Genomic DNA, 19460 nt, shown 5'->3' with positions numbered 1-19460 from the left:
TGGTTTTGCCACATCATCTCTCTCTTTAGAAGTGCTAACAATGGAACGAAAAATAATGAGCATATTGCGCTAAACAGCAGGTTTAAGAAACTTGCCCAAGTTATTCTGAGAGGTCATGAATAGTATTTCACACCAAATAGTAATTCACTGCAATTCTAATGGAGCATTACACTAACAAAATAATTCAAAAGGAATATAAAGGGAGAAGAATCTTTTAGCACCCAAGTTTTAGCCTGGTAGACACTTTACTGAAATCTGTAAAAGGTAAGTAAATAATTCTACAAAGTAAGGCTGGCTGATTAGGTGTTGAAAATGTGAGAGTATGGGAATACTTGTGGTTAATCTTAATGGTTATACAGACATGAGTATGACCAGGCCTTTCCGTGAAAGAAGCCAGACAATCAGACTGCAAAAAGGGTAATCGCTATTTTGCTCTTTGCCCATGAAATTAAAAACAAAAAAGACATGAACCAATAGCTGTTATAGCCTTCTCCCCCAAAAGGCACATTATTAATTTTACTATAAATTCTAAACCCACATATTTTGCAATCAATGTGTAAAGTTCCAGTATTAAATAGTTAAAGAAAAAAAGAAATTGCCTCCTTCCACTGTCACATCAGTACACACAGTTTCACAGCTAGTCCTGAACAATTCAATTTTGTGTAACCTTAAATACAACAGAATGTTAGTGAAATGTTCTTTCTTTTATAATAAAACCAATATAAACTTAAGGTTCTGTTTTACATGCCAGTTGAGATTCTTTGCAGTAATTCCTTCCACATCTGCTCTGCAGCTTTTAGGTTTATGAAAGCAGTATCTCCCAATTTCCTTTCATCAAAATATCCATATGCTGTATTTTATAGACATGTTGGTACACTTGAACACTGAGGCACTAATTACAATTTCTAAGGCTAGGAAAATAAATACACATGGTTATGAGGCACCTAAAACTGAAAATCCCAAACAACTCAGACAAAAATTCCTCGAAGTGTGATACCATTCCAATTAGAAGAGATAGGGGAAAAAAAAAAGTAAATAAATTTAAACAAGCACCACCAAACTAATGACCAAAGATGACATGCAGAAAAGTTGCCATCCAGATTATGACAGTAAAACTGATGCTAAAGATCCACATTGTTGGGGAAAGGGGCTGGTATGATAAGGGCTTGATACACTATTTGCCCAAAATATAAATTTCTAGGATTTCTGAAGATAATACAGTGTTGGTTTCTCCTCCCAGTGTCAAGTTTGTAAGTTGCTAGTATGTTGTAAATATCATTGGTTTTCCAGTGAACAGCCCATCAATGGGAGCATTTGAGGGGACAGAGAGCATTAATCTACACTAAATGCAGGATTAGGAGACCTCTGCATTGTCCTGACTAATCTGTAGCACTACATTGCCTTTTTTGTGTGCTGTCATCACACACCCAGTTCTTCCATCCCCTCAAGGTACAGGCACAGCAGCCACCCTCACTTCCCTGCCTGACAGAAGACAGTCTAAGCACAGCTGAGAAAAAGAAAGCAACCACTGTTCTTTACAGCAAATTGTATGTAAGCATGATATCATGTATATAAAAATTAGAGGGCCTAAAAATATCCATTAACCTCAAGAGAAATAGGCTATAATTATAAAAAGTGTAGCATAATCCTTCATTATTCTGTCTAGAAGTTCCTCATGCACTAAGACCTTTTCAATGGGAGAAATGAAATGTGAATAATGCTTTTTCAGCAATTACCCACCTGGAACGTATTTGTAAGTGTGCATACCAAAGAAGAAATTGGTCTTCTCACAAAAATTCACCAGTAAAGACTGCAAATAAATGCTTTAATCCTGAAATGAAGTCCTAGATATCCAGTAAAAGGAAACAGAAGGGAAATTATAAAAACATGTTATAAAATACCTGTAGACATCACGAGCTTGTAAAGACCAGAAAGTCCTCTAGAAAATTTAAAAGGGATGCATCAAATTGGCAAGTATATTCCTCTTAAGGAAAACAGTATATAAGTTTGTTGATCAAAACTCCAACATCTAGAGAGCTACAGCCTAACAAAGTAGCGTCCATTAGGTCAAACCCAAGAATTCCAAGTTTCAATAAAGGCATAACCAAAGAAAGAAAATTGTGGGTTTAACACTAGTTTTCCTATTTTCTTCCACGCTAACTGTAGGATATGAGCAGTAATCTGAAGCAAGCAACACTGTCAAGGGTATTCTTACATAATCAGCAGAGAACAAACTGTTCCTTCTCTTCCTCAAATCTGTACCCAACCACAGAGACAGAGCTCATCGGGACAATTTTGCTACAGAGTACTTGCCAGTGAGAGAACAAAGATTTTTTTTTCTGCCACACTTTGCTTTCCCCCTTTCTCCACTCCCCTCTTCCAATTCAACAGGAGATAGAGGAGGCTGTAGTCTAGAGTTAGGTTAGCATGATTTACAATAGACATTTACATTAAAATTTACAAGTTCTTCTGATGCAGGAGATATGGTTAATCTGTAAATTTTGCAGTTTACATAGCTTCAAAATATTTTTCACACATTCCTTCCTTTTTTTTTAAAATACAGCATAGCCTAACTGTGCTGATAATATCATAAATTGAAATTAACCACTTTCATGACAGATTAAGAACTAACCAACTGCAAGGGAAATACAGCTATGTGCTTCTGGCAAGTAAAGCAGAATAGTGAGATGAATCACATGAGCAAATCAGGCTTCTGGGGTAGAAAAGGCTACTTCACTATTTGTAGTCCTCCCACTGCAGATTTCCAGTTGTGATGTTTCTTTATCAATCTCCATTTTCAATAATGAAAAAAATGGTTTGCTAAATGGCAAGAATAAAGAATGTTGGCTAAGTGTTTTTATATGAACTTCATACATACATTACTACAAATAGTAAAACATAGGGCCTTATTCATACTGTATAAAGATGATGCTTAATGAAGAAACTGAACACTTATCTATTACAAGGCATTGGTTGGCATGAAATATTTTTGGTAAAGTGAAAAAAACTAACACAATCGTAATTACTTTTTATAAAATCACAAAGCATTTGCCTTCACTTCCTGATCAAAACTCAATAGAATCACAGAATCATGAACAGGTTTTTTTGGTAATATAAAGGAATATTTATTTCAAGAACTAAATGACAAATGGGAAATTAGAATGTAAATATCTGATTAACAGTGCCCTTTATGTGAAATAAAATGGATTTGCCACATAGCCCTTCCAAGTAATATTAAAATGGTTATTCTCTCCTTTAATGTTGCTTAGCTTCCCAAACTGTCCAGTACTTCATATTAAATAGAACATCTATCAACGCCAGCTAACACCAGCAAAAAAACCTCCAACCAACCTTCCAATGGAAAAGAAGCTGACACATATTTTTCTGGCTCACTGTAGTAAATGTATCACCTGGTCCCTTTCTAAGATTTCCCTCCCTTAAATTACGTTGAAGTAGGAACAACCATTCCCAGCTCTACCAGGCTCCAGGCGTGGTGTGCCTATGCTCAAAGGCTTGCGCTGCTTCCCCACTGAATCGGCTCGTTTGACTGAAGAGCAGCCAGCACAGCTGGCCCTGTCCATACTCCTGTGCAGTGGTGACCAGAGCAACGCAGTGACTGGGAAACCCTGGCATTGGAAATATTTGGCAGCAGGGCCCTGGAGATGAGGTCCTAGAAGGTGTGCAGGGCCTCCCTGTGGCAGCATTTGCACCGATAACCAACCTGGGAACTATGCAGGGGTCTCACCCCAGCCCCAAAATAAAAATCAGAGTGGAACACAAAATATCTTTGTAAATCCCCCAGTGAAACCGGATGAAAGCAGTTAGTTATAACCTGCTGATCCACTGCTCAGGCACCATATGTGCTTTATTTCTGTGCAAAATCAGAAGTATTAGCCTAAAGTCATCCTAACTCAGCACAAAATACCCCAAAGAATTTAATGGCAAGAATTTACTTATCCCCTTTGTTCCTCTCTCTCTTTTTAAGAATGCTTAGGACATATGCTAGATACACAGACCATCTCATACCCAGCAATATCATTACTGACAAGATATCTGATTGTGTTACAACATCCCTTCCGGATTCACCAACGTTTACATGAAGATGGCAGGCCCACTCTCCCCTTGCTTTCCCAGTCGAGCGTTTTGGTGCAACACAAAGATTACAGAATTCAGAGACAGCAGTGACAAGTCCTGCTGTACCCCCTAGAATGTTTTGCTCCAAGAAGGGATGCAGGATGCAGTTTAAAACATCAAAGAGTTTGAGATTATTCAGGGGTCTGCTGAGCAGCATTCTATACAGTCACTTAAGTGCTTCAATAACATGTGGACTTCTGCTTAAATTTAGATAATTACATTGCGTACATCACACTATTGAAACTTTGTCTAAAACTGTGGATTTGGATTTTTAAGCTGTTAATCTTACACATGAAGGAATAAATAAAGACAGCCCCACCTACTGACAAAACAGCCACAGTACAGAGTAAAGCGACCATACAAAAAAAAATTTCAAAACACTAGTTTACTTTTCACCTCTTTCACACAGACCCCAGAAGCACTATATACCAGCAGAGCAAGAACTCAAATCTCCCATTTTCCCTTTGCTTATTACCTAAGCTCAGATGACAAAGTAGTTTCTCATTATCCTCTCCAGAATTCAGGGCTACTTGAGGGGGTAACATAGGAACTTCATTCAGCACTGTCAGAAAATAGAAGTTCAATATAAATCTAACAGAAGACTCAAAAGAATCAGCTGAAACATGTTTGAATGGTTCACCTGCAAATCCCATCTCATGTACTGCTTCCCATGCTCGCAACAGTGCAAGTTACCCCCTTATCTTGCAGCTTCAGTGACGTTTGTTCTCCAAATCATAATGGGTACGCCTTGTCCTTTCAAATCCTTTAACCCTTCGATTCCCCCCCCCTTTTTTTTTTGTTTCAAGAATTCTAGTATCTAGTAATAGCCCTCATCTCTTCATGTGCTATCTCACTACCCCTTTGTAAATAAGGGAGACTTTAATGCTGGCTATCCAAAAAGCTTTTTCCCCCCTTCCCTTAAGGCTTAAATTTCTATATATTATATATTTGTTCCAAAGGACCCACAGAACTTCCAAGAGAAAATTGTGAAGTTTCTCCACAAAACTCTTTCACAATTAGTCTTCTCCTGGCTATGTCTGGCAGAGTTAGCCCTCTTGGAAGTACTTCGATTTTTCTTTACTTTAAAGGCTGAGAATAGATGGTGTAAAGTCATCCTACAATGAGATAATTTTTGAGCACATAAAGCAAAAAAGAGGGTGCTGGATAGACAGGTTAACACTGCTAGTAATTCGCCACTACGTAACTTGTCTTCTCTCATCTAATTTTCCCTCTGTAATGCCAAGTTAAGTCACACACAGAAATACTCATTACATGCACAAAGCTGTGAAGTAGGCTAATACCCTTGTCTAGTTCTGTTATCTTCTGCGCTTACAAAAGCAGACAGCACTGCAGGAGGAAGCACTGTTATAAGGATAATAAAAAACTTAATACAATCTTTTTGTAGTATTTAGCAATGGTGGTTTTGCAAATGAGGGTTTTTTCTGCTTTTTTGCTTTTTTTCTGCTTTTTTTTTTTAAGTTTAAGTGAAAACTTAATTATTAAAACACTAGATAATGGGAAGCTCTTGGATGAACTAAGTATCACCTTGTGATAGAAGGGACAAGACCCAAAACAACAAACAAAAACCCCACAAAACCACATTGGAACTTGGACACTCGAAATTTTAACTTTACTAACCTGCCAATGCCACAGTGTTTCCAGTTCAGAAATTGCTGTTTGGAAACTGATGGAGCTTCTTTTGGTCCTTAGCTTGTTGCAAAGCATAAAATGTGATGCAGCATGTTCACAGTAGCAGAATTTGAGGCATGTATTCATATTTAACAAGGACTGTTAAACAAGTTCTTTCACAAAGCTTTTGCAATCACTACATTCGATTATGTTCTACTAATCAGTGCAAAACCAGAGATTCATTCTTCAGGTTCATTTTATTAGCAATGATGAATATAAATCTTTTATGAAAATATCTGTAACATTTCAATATATAAGAATTGTCTATAAAAATATACTACTACATAACAAAGCCAGTCACTTCTACAAAATGTATAATTCAACATATATTTAACAATATACAGGACGTAGTAAAAATCCTGTAATTAAATGCTGAGGGTATTTTTACACCCTTTTTGTCAAACAATTACTCATACAACATAGGATATTATTCTGATATACAGAAGTGTTATGACCATAGAAGTTACCTGCATCTGCAGGAACATAAAGCCACAACTTTTCTTTGGATAGATAGGCAGTTATGACTGCAAAAACTTTCTGTTGGTAACTGCAATGTCGCACTGAAGTCAGTGTTGCATGTCTGTTGTCAGCACTACCAACCCTGAATCCATGTAGTGACATAGATCATGCTTCTACTGTCCTTGTGGGACTGATGCCACAGATGAGCCTCCCATGGTTACCATGGTTAGAGAACTGGAAAACAGACTCTTGCTAGCTAACTGCTGCTAGTTAGCAAGGAAATAACTTTAAGGGTCTGCCTCTCTAGAAATAAACTAACTTCCAGCTCTTGAACGAAAGCTCAAGGAAGAGAAAATACTGCAGGGGTGGGAAGTGGTTATACTAAATGATGATCAAAGGTAGTTTTTATCCGTCTTGTCATTATCAATTAAAAGAAGAGCCATCTTAGAACATTTTCTTGGAACTGGGAAAGAGCCCAGTTTCAGGAGAAAAATCACACACTGAACTAGTTATTTCACCAATGTCATTATGCTGAAACTACTTCATGCCTGGTGTTAGACAAATGCAGGAAATAAACTTTAATTATGTAAACAGCCCTTGCCTACAGAATGAGCTTGTCAGATTCTTAGTGTACATGTATTTAGAGAGCTCTCAGATCATACTTTGACAACCAACTTAACCTGAAAGAAACTGGCTGCTCACAGTGACAGTACGTAGCTTTTCCAGCCATCAGCTTTACAGAGAAGAGTCAGATACGTAAGGCTTTAAGGCTATCAAGTCCCACTGAAGACAACAGATAATTACAGTGTTTTGCATAGTAAACAACACAAGAAACTTGCTTGTGATGCATCAGTAACAACTAAATGCTTTTACCCTGTGTCTATGTGCAAAGCAACCAATAATTAATTATTACTCCATCTATTCAGGATCCATTGAAATCGGTATGTTGAATTAACATGTTGAAATTCAAGAGAAAATTAACTTTATAACATAGCATTTGCAATGCAACAATATACAACGGAAGGACTTCCTATTAGAAGAGTACATTTATCAAACTTAAAAATACTCTAAAGATCACAAGAGAACACTACAGGCAATGAACATTAATAATAATATATTTCTGACTCAAAGCTTAGAAAAATAATATTTGACCCTGAGAAACTTGCTGTATTAAAAATTTCAAGACTAAAAAACTTTCAAAAATAAAAATCTATCCAAAGGAAAAAAAAACCCAAACCCAGAAAAAAAAAAGAAAAAATCAGAATCTGAAAGAATCAAGGCTCAGACAGTTTAATTTCAGATTCTCATACTGTTAAGCTCCAGAAGAAAAAAAAAAGTTTGAACAATTTAACAGGAAATATAAATACTTTCATTTTAAAAAACCAAACATTTTAGGGTATTCATACTGCCGTACAACTCATTTTCTTGAAGGCTTCCAACTAAAATTTAGTTTTCAACCTATATTTGATAGGAAGAAAAATTAAAAAACTGAGGTGGTTGACTCCTATTCTCCAAATCATCTGGAAAACCTAGTTAGTTATAGAAGCGAGCCTGTCATGTTTTATGCCTAGAGAGGCCCTAATCAAATCCTTCCTTCTCGTACTAGTTAAGCAGATGGATCAAAATCAAAATAATGTTCGAAAAAATACAGTGTTCTCCAACATAGGCTTTTCTTTAGGTTACTATTTTAACAACTTAAATATTTAGGAAGGTTCAGAAACAGCAAAAGGAAGTAAGTAGATGGGGCCCTAAGGCAACCCTATAGGTTTAGGCAAAGAAAAAAAAAATCATCTGGGGGTTTTGGCACTACAGATACAGTAATGTACCGAAAGACTTTCTGCAAGAACTTGAGCGAAAAATTATCAAGCACTCTACTAGGTTGTTGATTTCAGGTCAGCTTATTTTTTGCACTTACTTATGTGTTAAGGGCAAGAATATAGTCCTTTCTTCAGTAGTCTGTTCTTCTCTACTAAGTGTAAAGAAGATTTATTGAAATCATATGACCTGAAGGTTTTTCAATATAAACTTCCAGATTATTTTTATTCTGTACTGACAAGGCAGCATTCACACACTGTAATTTAAAATATTATCTAATTACTCTTCCTAATGTTTTCACACTGTCATCAAGTCCAGGCTGCTCTGACTTTGCCCTTTCCAACAAACTTACAAAAAAGTCACATAGCTGGATCAGCTCCCCATGCCAGCTCACTACATAACCACATAACCACGAGCACTGAGCCAACGGGAGGGACCAAGACTAGCTGACAACCCAAGTTTACATCAGCCTGAGCTGCTTTGGAATCAACCAGAGCTTTGTAAATGTTTAATATGCATGCATTTGAATTGACCTTAGGTGAAGCAGTAAAAAATGCAGCCTATCTCCCCTGAAAGCTGTTGCTCCATGGCAGTGATGGCTGAGCAGAAGAAGCAGTTTACAATTTCAAGTATTAAGTGAAATGGGTGCCAAACTGGAATTTTATTATTACGTTAGGCTTTGAAGATATGTGAAAGCAGTTTCATGCTACTTCTGACCTTGTCAGCAGTAGCTGAACTTCAGCCTTTGGGAGAAGTGTAGAATGGGCAGCTATAAGCAGGAAATTATTCTATCACCCAAGTGGAATCTGCTCATGTCCATAAACACATATGGATTCAGGGTGCTGGTTTACGTACAGAATCTTGCACAGAGATGGCTCCTAACATCCAGATGCACCCCGAAGTACTATATACATTCCAGTCTTTTGGGACTCAAATACCCTCGATCTGCTCTGCCAAGATGCAATGCAAAAGAAAATACATGTGACTAGGCATCTGTAAAACAAAATAAGAAACCTTCTGCCACCTTCAGTAATTTTGAGGAAAAAACCAAAAAGTATTAAGTCTACACAACCCAGCACTCTTCTTTAGAAAAACCCTGGAGTGGGTAAATGACTGAAAGCCACCTCATGATACAAAGAACCAAATAAAGCTCCAAGCTAAAATTTTCTTTAAGCATTACTAAGACAAGAGCCTAAAGTACATAAGACTCCATTTGCAACAATTCCTTGCCTGATGCTAAAGCTATATTCCCCCTCAAACCTGAAGAACACCTAGTATCACTGTCAAGATAAAGTCTATGAAAGTGATGTGATGTGTAAGAGAAGTGACTAAGTGCAGGTTTTAAAAAGCCAGCCTAAGAAACGGGGCTGAAGCTGCCCACTAACGCTGCCTGATGTAGTGTGGATGCCTCCAGGTCATAAGTTGTGTGTGCACAGCTCTCACCAAGCTCTCCTCAAACCCATTCTGTAGAATCTCTGCCATGACCTTGGCCAACCTGCCTTTTCTGTGGGACTGCAATTACTCTGCACTCTTGTAAATTCGTAGGAAACAGATTTACTGTAAAGCATTTGCTTAACTGTATGAAGGCCAAAAAGACTTAAACCTAGTCTCTTAAAGAACTTTTGTACAAAATAAGGGTCATAAGCAGCATTTAAAATAATCTATATTAAATACCTAAAAAAATATATTTTTTTGCATAGAATAAGGAAAAGTGCAGCTACAGCATAGCATTCCATACCACAAGAAATGGCTGATTTACAAGTGGTATACTATTAACTGTTGTCTCTCATTACTGAGACTGCAGCAACTAAAGATACGTTTATAGAGAAAGTCACATTAAAAAAAGGGGATACAGTTGTTTCATTCTGTCTGTGAAGCAAGTGCAAACATTTAAAAAAAAATTAAAAGAAAGCAAAGCAGACATAATTTTCATGTTAATTTTCTCCTGATATTACTCAGAAAGATGAAACATCCTTTGTTCTTTTAGAATTCCACTTAAAAATAAATCCCCATTTGGCATCTGTTTTGTAGGGGAGAAAATAGCTTCCAAATACATAAGCTTTTACGTGTTGTATAAAAGTTGGATGTTCATGGATTATAACTTTTCATTCCCTTCTAACTCTTTCATACTGCAGTCCCTCTGGCAATCAAGCAAAGAATAGCATTAAATAAGCCTGGTAGACTGATTTCCACTGCTTAGAAGAATAGAGAAAGGATCTAAGAAGTGAAGAATCGGGAGTTTTAGGAAAATCCCAAAACTATTGTCTGCTTTTGACATGAAGCAAGCAACTTCTAAATATCTTCCTACTTCTCATATCTGCATGCCTAAATATGAGAAAGGAAAGCATATACCTAATCACTTGTTAAAACACTTTCAATTTTGTTTTTTTCAAAAAATCAATTCATTTTGTTTCATATAACTCGCTACTATGATTTGGCAAATGAGATTTAAAATAAATAAAATTAAATATTTTATATATATATTTCAAGATTGCTTGTTTATGTAATGAATTAGTGTCCGTACTGTTAGATTTCATTTTGTTTAGCCTTTTTCAAGCTTTGTCGCCACTTACGAATGGCAGTTCCAGAACTACTAGCTACCACACAAAGGGCACCACCCACAGTCCACCAAGTTGGTAAATGATTGAGAAAAATAATTTGTAAAATAAAAGCAAATACCACATCCATTGTTTTCATTATGGCTACAGGCCCAGCTTTCTCTATCTGTAATGCTTTTGTGAGGAATATCTGACCCCCTAACCCTAACAAGCCTATCAGTATTAGAAGAACCCTATCTTTACCACAGTAAGGCAAACGCCATTCGTTCATAACAAACAAGGCTACAGCACATCCAATTAAACCAATGACTGCATAATACCAAATTGACAAAAAATAATGCACAGATTTTCCCACCTTCCTTAATATAACAAAAGTCAAAGCTGCAGAGACTGTGCTTGTAATTGCCGCTATAGTTCCTTTAAGGTGATCTGTGTAACTTCCTTCGATCCCTGAAACATGTGACCCAAACAGAAATGGTGGTCTGGCGATAAGAATCACTCCAGTGATTGCGAAAAGGGTAAACACAAAATCCCAAACACTGTATTTTTCTTTGAGAAAGATCCATGCCAGCAATGATGTAAAAACAGGACTGCTAAAAGTTATAACAGTGGCATCAGCCAGTGGCATGACTTGGAAAGCATAGTAGAGAAGAATCATTGCGCTAGAGCCAAGGAGTCCTCGGAAGAAAAGAAAAATCCTTTTACCTTTTGGTCCCAAAAACCCTGTTCTGAAAAAAAACAGAAATATCACATTAATGTCACTGACTTGCTTATTTCATGACCAACATCCAAATACATTTAAATGTACACATCCCTCTAGATTATACACACCCTTCTCAACAAGCAACTTGTCTCAAATAACAAACTACTTTAATGGTCTTATTACAGACCAATTCATTCCCATCACCACTCCAATCACATTCAGAGTCCAAAACCTGTTCTTCTAGCTATAATTTTTTTGCTTGCAAAATAACCCAAGAGTATCTACAAATTACCTTCCACTTGTTAAGAACAGCACTTCATGGAAGAACAACACATTTGATACAATACCTGTAGAAACCTCTACAATTCAGGGAGTCAAAATTTTTCAGTGTTCTGAATTAAGAAACTATCAACTAATCTAAAACTACGCACTTAAGCAACTGAAGTCTGAATTAAAATAACACTGCAATCTGATTTAAGTGAGTGACAATTCTAGGTGTACTTTTAAGAAATAACTTCAAATTTAAACACTTGCTACTTACTTGTAGTATATTAAACCAGGAAGAACGAATGCCATTTGGAAAACACATCGAAATGCACTCACTTGAACTGAATGTACATCTTCTATTTTTTTAAGAAATAAAGAGGCCACTGAGAAAAGGAAGGCAGACAGTACAGTATAAAACAGACCAAGTCCTGGACAGGCAGTTTTCTTCTTTGTTCCTGCAACAGATAAACTCCAGTTAATAATCATCTACTAGAAGATTTCTCAAGTCAAGCAGCAATAAATACTGCAGTGCTCCATACATTTGCAGCTCTTCTTGCAGCAGAGGCCAGGGAAAGAAAAGAAACAAATGCAAATACTACCCATATTTACCAGACCTATCTTGAAAGTATATTTCACTGACCACTATGGCTCTCTTTTTTTTTTCTTAAAACAGGAGGTAGGATATGAACTTTAACACCTTAGATTACAAAACTTCTCACCGTCCCACAAAAGTTAGTAGGTTTTACTTTTTAGAGGCATCAGACTAGTTTGGGCAATTCACTACAGGACGTTTTATGATTCTGACCAGCACCCAAGGACCAATAAATAAATGGTCTGTGGTCACATTCTGAAAAACTGAAACTTATTATTTGGGAACTATCTTATTACCGAGTAAGTTAATTCAGGCTCCTAAGCAATAATTTAATTTCGTTTCTCACAAACACACATGCACATAAAAATTGTGTACAGAAACTCACTTTTGTTATAACTCATGCTTATATTGCAGCTAAGTCACCCTAAGTTTAACCTAGGTCTAGAGGAGTTTTATAAAATATTTTTATCTTGCTGTAAGAATCAAAGTATTTTCTTCAAATAAACATCAAATATACATTTTTAAGCAGAAGAAATTTAAGTGACTGACTTTAAAACATAGCTTGCTTAAAGTACTGATATCTATTATAGTTCCATGAAGACTTCTGTTTCATCTTAGTTTATGCTTATTTATCAGAGTCTGCCTTCCTGAAGTAGTTTCCCAAGTCTAACGGTTTCTATTCAAGCTTTCCCATTGCCTCCACCTGTCTTCACAGACTTGCTCTTCCTCACTTCATTCATCATCTCCACCCTCAACTATTAAAAAACAGAAAGAAGGAAAACAGAGAGGTTGAACTGCTGCTGACCTCAACATCACCTCCAAAGAAACCATTTTTTTTTGTTATTGCTCTGCTGCACAAGAGGAACAGTCTTTCCACTGAACCTAGAGGCGAGCACCGTGGAAAAAAGAATCCATCTCTATCTCCTTTCTGTCTGCATAAAACATTAGGCGCTACCTTTTCTTCCACAACGCCCTCTAAAGAGAAGAGTGATAACTCCATGTCCCTCAGGCAATGTTTTGATAAAAGGGTGCCTCATCTCACATTAGCGTGGGAGCCTGCAAGCCTTACGGATCCTCTAAAATATAATAAGCAGGGCACAGATGTGAGTTGCTTAGCAACTAAATATGGTTTTGAGGGAGTTATTTTGTTTTGGTTTGGGTGCATGAGTTTCTTTAAAACCAACAAAACTTGTCACAAACTGTTTTGATCCTCCTTGAGATCCGCACTCAAGGCTGAGAAACTGCTTCTTACTACCCAAGAACTGAGCCTGTAGGCTGATACAGTGAGTAAAGCACTGGGTCTGGCTTTAACAGCTCTAGAGACCCAGGCATCACAACTGCAAACGGAATTTAAAGTAGGCAGAAGGCCTGCTTTTGAAGAAATGCAGCCACACTACAGCTGCAAATGAACTACAGTTTCCACTAGAAATATATCTATTTAACAACAGCCTCTTACAAGAAAGTGACTATAAAAACTACCACAAAACACACACTAGATTGAGACATCTACCAACTATGAAATAGAGCAGATCTGAAAAACCTTAATGAACTACATAATGTCCTAATCCACACAGTCACACATCAGAACTACAAAATCAACAATGTCTCTTGATATTAAAGCAAGAGGAATCAGACTGGCCTGTAACTGACATGGGAAATCCAAACCCAGCCTGGCTTATGGATGAACGCAGCACAAACAGAACTATTAACTTTTTTCCAGGCATGATAGCTTGTCTGATTATGACAGAACAAAGTCAATCTAAATAATGGAAGTGTTGAAATGGAAAAGCAATCAAATTAAAGTAAAGCAGGCTGAAAGGATCTTATAACCAGAACTAAGCTTTGGATTTGAAGGAACAAAGAAAAAGTAGAAGGAACTCATTTTTGTAAGCCACCCAATATACCAAGCCTATCACAAAGAGCCTTGTAATACTAGAATTTAAACCATCAACATCTCATATTGCCAAAGCATATACTTATTGCAATGAGAAAGTATTTTATTTCCTTTTAAAAATAAAACGGTGCAAGTTCTTCCACCAAAACCAAGAACTGTGGGTCTGAAGAGTACTTATTTCAAAATACTTTCTCTGTAGAATTAGGTTAAGACAGCATTCCCACCTTACAAAATATTAACCCTCCAAGCACTAGCCCAATGCCATCAAAATACTCAAGCACTCATGCTTTTTAGGAAAAGTGTAGGAGCCTGAAAAAAAAAATAATACAAAAAAGAGTAGTACCCAAGTCCTCTTTTCTAAGTGGCTTCAGATCTGGGATTGTTTTCAAACAATCTTTCACTGCTGTTTTAAGTCCTGTTTAAATTCCTCTTAATGCACACCATTTTCTGTGTAAATTGTTTTTATTTTCATTTCAGTCATAGAATGGTTTGGGTTGGAAAGGACCTTAAGGATAATTCAGCTCCAACCCCCCTGCCACGGACATGAGCACCTCCCCACTAGCTCAGGCTGCCCAAGGCTCCATCCAACCTGGCCCTGAACACCTCCAGGGATGGGGCAGCCACAGCTTCCCTGGGCAACCTGTGCCAGGGCCTCAGCACTCTCATAGTGAAGAAATTCTTCCTAATGTCTAATCTAAACCTTCCCCCTTCCAATCTCAAGCCATTCCCCCTTATTCTACCACTATATGCTCTTGGAAAAAGTTCCTCCTCAGTTTTCTCGTACGCCCCCTTCAGGTGCTGCTATAAGGCCTCCTCTGAGCCTTCTCTTTTCCAGACTGAACTCTTTTTCCAACTCTCTCAGCCTGTCCTCAGAGCAGAGGTGCTCCAAACCCTCTAATCACCTTCATGGCCCTCCTCTGAACCCACTCCAACAGGTCCATGTCTTTCCTGTCCTGAGGGCTTCAGAGCTGGGTGCAAGACTCCAGGTGAAATCTCACCAGAGCAGAGCACAGGGAAAGAATCGCCTCCGTAAATCTGCTGGCCACACTTCTTTTGAAGTGGCCCAGGATACGGTTGCCTTCTAGGCTGCAAGCACACATTGCCGGCTCATGTCAGTCTTCTCATGAATCAGCACCCCAAGTCCTTCTCCGCAATCATGTCGTCCCCTAGCCTGGACTGAAACCGTGGATTGCCCCAACCCAGGTGTAGGACCTTGCACTTGGCCTTGTTGAACCTCATGAGGTTCACACAGGCCCACTTCTCCAGCTTGTCCAGGTCCCTCTGGATGAACTCCTGTCCTTCTGGTGTGACAATTACATCACTCAGCTTGGTGTCATCTGCAAACTTACTGAGAGTGCACTTGATCCCACTGTCTGTATCATCAATGAAAATATTAAACAGCATTGGCCTCAGTACAGACCCCTGAAGGACACCACTTGTCATGAATCTCCATTCACATCAAGCCATTGATCACTACTCTCTGAATATGACCATCCAAACAACTCCTTATTCACTGAACAGTACACCCATCAAATCCATATCTCCATATCAAGGCCATGACTTCTTGCAGGTTTGATACTTGCAAAATGTGTACAGTGAAGAAAATGACACTTCTCATATCCATGCATCTTGAGAAGAGTAGCAGAGGGAGGAGAGTACTGGCTATAGGGAAGGTGGTTGGTGAAAAGATGATTCCCCAAGACTTTCAGGAATGTTAGAAGAGGGTGACTAGCTCTTCTCACCATAAGAAGCAGAACTGTTCTCTCACAGACTTCAGGAAAGTGCCTGAAATGCAACAGCCTGCGTGTGAACTAACCATCATCATGCAGACAAGGTCTAGGCATGATTCATAAAGTTCAGCCATTGACTCAATCAACATTTTGCTAGACAGACTACTTTTTTTTTTTTTTGTGAATAAATGTAAGTTTCTAAGTACTGGGTTTTTTTTCCCCAAAGCTTTGCCTCTGAAGTGATACTAATGTGAATTTCACCAGTGAAGTCTGCTAAATCTGTTGGCGTCTCCAGAGCTCGCTTGCTAACAAAGACTGCCGTTTTATCCGCTTTCTGCTGGAAAGTCAATTATAGTCCACATTTAATTAGAAAATTTTCAGTGCAGTTACACATGCTAAAGTTCTTCAAATAACAACTTCAAAAGTTATTTTAAGGTGGCATTTATGCTTTAAAAAGCCACATTAAACTGACAGAAAACTATCAAGTGTTTTGCAGTAAGTTTGTGGCTTTAAGGGTTCAAAATGACCAAAACGCGAATAGATTAAGATTAAAAAAAAGGAGCAGGCTCACGCTGAAGGAGACAAGAACTACCCGGGGAGTCACAGCTGCTGGGACAGGGACTGTCGGGCGGCACGCGCGCCCCTTCCCGGCACATTCGCAACGCCCTAGTTCACGGTGCTGGAGGGCACCTGGATTTACCCGAGCTGCGGGGTGTTGGGCAGCGGCGGCTGCGTTTCCCGATGGAAACCGGAGCCTCAGCCCTCCCGGCACCAGGCACAGCGTTACCGGCTGCTCCGGTAACGCGGGGGCGGGAGGTGGGCGAGGCCGGACGCGCTAGCAGGAGGCGGCGTGACCACCCCGGCTCCGCTTCGGGGCTCTCAACGCTGAGGAGGGCTCGCCCCGCTGCCCCGGCGCCTCCGGGGTTCCTCTCGCCCCGCAGCCCCGGTGCCTCCCAGGATCCTCTCGCCCCGCAGCCCCGGTGCCTCCCGGGGGACACTCGTCCCGCAGCCCCAGGAGATCCCGGGTTCCTCTCGCCCCGCAGCCCCGGGGGGTTGCTGGGTTCCTCTTGCCCCGCAACCCCCGGCGCCTCCCGGGTTCCTCTCGCCCCGCAGGCAGCGTGGCCGGCACAGGCTCCCCCGGTACCGCCCCGCTCGCCCCGCCCCGCCGGCGCTGTCACCCCGAGCGCTCCTCACCGGGCGCCCCGCAGCAGCCCGAGCGGGAGCCCCGAGCGCGGGGCTCGTCGGCGTCCGGCGGCTGCCCCGCTCCCGCACCATCCTCTCCCCGCAGCGGCGCCTCCGGCTCCTCCAAGGCCGGGACGGCGGCGGCCTCGCCGCCCTGGCACAGCACCATGAGGGCTCCGCGATGCTACCGGCCGCTCCCGAGCCGGCGGGCACCTGCCCTGGTGCGCATGCGGTGCCACCGCCCCCCCCCCCCGCCCCGCGCCCCGGGTCGCGGCCCCGCCGGGCACCTCCCGCCGTCGAGCGGAGCGGGCCGAAGGTGCCTCGGGAGGGGGAGCTCTGAGCCCGCTCTCGGCCCGCGCCCGCTGAGGGAAACGGGAAAACGGGGAGTGGAAGTTATATTTAGGGGCGTCGCGGCGTCATCTGAGCGCCTGAAAGAAAGCAGTGTGTCTTGTACTGTCCGCGAGAGTGAGAAGGGTCTGCTCCGGGATAATTGAGCTTTTCACAGAATCACAGAGTCACTAGTTTGCAAAAGACCCACTGGATCATCGAGTCTAACCATTCCCATCAATCACTAAACCATGACCCTCAGCACCTCATCCACCCGTTCATTAAACACCTCCAGGGAAGGTGACTCAACCACCTCCCTGGGCAGCCTGTTCCAGTGCCCAGTGACCCTTTCAGTGAAAAACTTTATCCTGATATGAAGCCTGAGCCTCCCCGATGCTGCTTGAGGCCATTCCCTCTTGTCCTGTCCCCTGTCACTTGGGAGAAGAGGCCAGCACCCTACTCTGCACAACCTCCTTTCAGGTACTTGTAGAGAGCAATGAGGTCTCCCCTCAGCCTCCTCTTCTCCAGGCGAAACAACCCCAGCTCTCTCAGCCGCTCATCATAAGGCCTGTTCTCCAGCCCTTTCACCAGCTTTGTTGCTCTTCTCTGGACTCGCTCCAGAGCCTCAACATCCTTCCTGTGGTGAGGGGCCCAGAACTGAACACAGGATTCGAGGAGCGGTCTCACCAGTGCGGAGTACAGAGGCAGAATAACCTCCCTGGACCTGCTGGTCACGCCATTTCTGATACAAGCCAAGATGCCATTGGCCTTCTTGGCCACTATTACAGCTTCTCCTTATTCCATGTGTGAGTCTCACGTCCTGCTGGTCCCATCTCTGCACTGGTTTAAATACGTGAAAATCCTTACAGATTGCTAGCAGGGCACAAAAATCTTCGAAACGCCTCCTCGTGGTGTGTTTCCCTTAAAAAAATCCAGATGCTGCTGGTGTCTTTCGGTGGGGGAATCAGCGGCTCCTTTTCCTTACCCATCAAAGAGTACAGAGGAAAAGAAGGAGAATAAATTTCAAATGCAAAAATTCTTCCCTTTTGAGCAAGCTGAGCTGTTATCAATAATTAAAACATGGAGGAGTTTCTATTCAAAGAAGAGATTTATGTTCACACTAATTTTTTAACTACAGAAATTAATCAGTGTTTATTTATTTTTAACAACAGCAAATATAGTCTATAGCTTCAGAAAAAAAGAGTACTAAATGGTAAACACAAGCTATTTCACACAAACTATTTAAAAGTTCCCCTCAAGCTACCTCATAAAAGCTATTTCAAGCTTTCTTTGACCCTGATTTAGCACATTTTATAGTCCATGGTAATCCAGCAGAGCCTTTAAGTATTTCATTTTATCTTGGTGCTAGCATTTGATTAATGTGACTAGAATTATTTCACAAATTATTCTTTACTAAAAACCATGTGTTATATCAATCATTTTAAAAGAGAGAATAAATCAGTTTAAAAGTTTGTGTTGAAATCAGGATGCTTTCTGAAGATTTGCATTATCTGAACTCTTCTTGCTATAAACCAAGACTAGATAGAAATTACTTTCATTACAGCTTCTATCAGCATAGTCCTCTACAAAGCCTGTATTGAAAGCTTTACTAAGTCTTTCCTCTGTGGAGATGTGATGGCAGCTGTGTGTCCAACAAAGGGGAGAGTCAACCCAGCAAAATTTCCCAGACAGATACTCTTAATTAGGAAGTTACTTTTGCCCACTGTGCTTCCCCATCCCTCAGCATTTGGTTTAATAGAGAGAGGGAGGTGCAAATACACTGAGCAGCCACTGCTTTCTCAAGAAACTTACACTTCTCTGTACTCCAAGGCAGCTTTTGCAGGTCACTGCTTCATGAATTGCCGTCACAAAGTTAGCATTGTCCTTACCAGAGAAGTTTTGGTGAAAGACAACAGAGGAAATTCTGCCCCTCAGCAGCTGCTCTGGGGGCCAGTCCACAAATTCTCTGGGAGGAAGACCTGGCATGTCCCCTGGCCAGCAGGCATGAAGCAGGCTTGCAGAACCTACACAACCACAAAACGGCCTGTCTCTGCAGTCGCTAAGTGAGTTATCTCCGTAGCCAGCAAGAGAAAAAGCTGCTGGCTAACTT

The 19460-nt window shown here is 40.5% G+C and overlaps 1 protein-coding gene across 1 annotated transcript; it reads right to left on the bottom strand.

The window, feature by feature from the left end:
- Nucleotides 1-9488: 9488 nt before the first annotated feature.
- On the bottom strand, nucleotides 9489-17226 carry SLC35G1 (solute carrier family 35 member G1). The gene is made up of 3 exons (XM_069863811.1): nucleotides 17036-17226; nucleotides 11900-12080; nucleotides 9489-11383 (listed from the first exon to the last, which is right to left on the bottom strand). The coding sequence occupies exons 1-3, from the start codon at nucleotides 17190-17192 to the stop codon at nucleotides 10624-10626; spliced, it is 1098 nt and encodes a 365-aa protein (XP_069719912.1). The 5' UTR covers nucleotides 17193-17226; the 3' UTR covers nucleotides 9489-10623.
- Nucleotides 17227-19460: the final 2234 nt, after the last annotated feature.

The sequence above is a fragment of the Phaenicophaeus curvirostris genome, chromosome 9 (assembly GCF_032191515.1).
Source record: "Phaenicophaeus curvirostris isolate KB17595 chromosome 9, BPBGC_Pcur_1.0, whole genome shotgun sequence".
In the NCBI taxonomy this organism is placed as follows: domain Eukaryota; kingdom Metazoa; phylum Chordata; class Aves; order Cuculiformes; family Cuculidae; genus Phaenicophaeus; species Phaenicophaeus curvirostris.
Note: the sequence above shows the minus strand (reverse complement) of the source record. Positions and strands in the feature narration are given on the sequence as shown.

What these genes read in the sequence shown, in the direction of transcription:
- SLC35G1 (XM_069863811.1), bottom strand. Translation starts at nt 17,192, where the DNA reads ATGGTGCTGTGCCAGGGCGGCGAGGCCGCCGCCGTCCCGGCCTTGGAG. An exon ending in GGGCTGCTGCGGGGCGCCCG is followed by an intron (nt 12,081 to 17,035) that starts GTGAGGAGCGCT and finishes TATCTGTTGCAG; the next exon opens with GAACAAAGAAGAAAACTGCC. An exon ending in CCTGGTTTAATATACTACAA is followed by an intron (nt 11,384 to 11,899) that starts GTAAGTAGCAAG and finishes GTTTTTTTTCAG; the next exon opens with AACAGGGTTTTTGGGACCAA.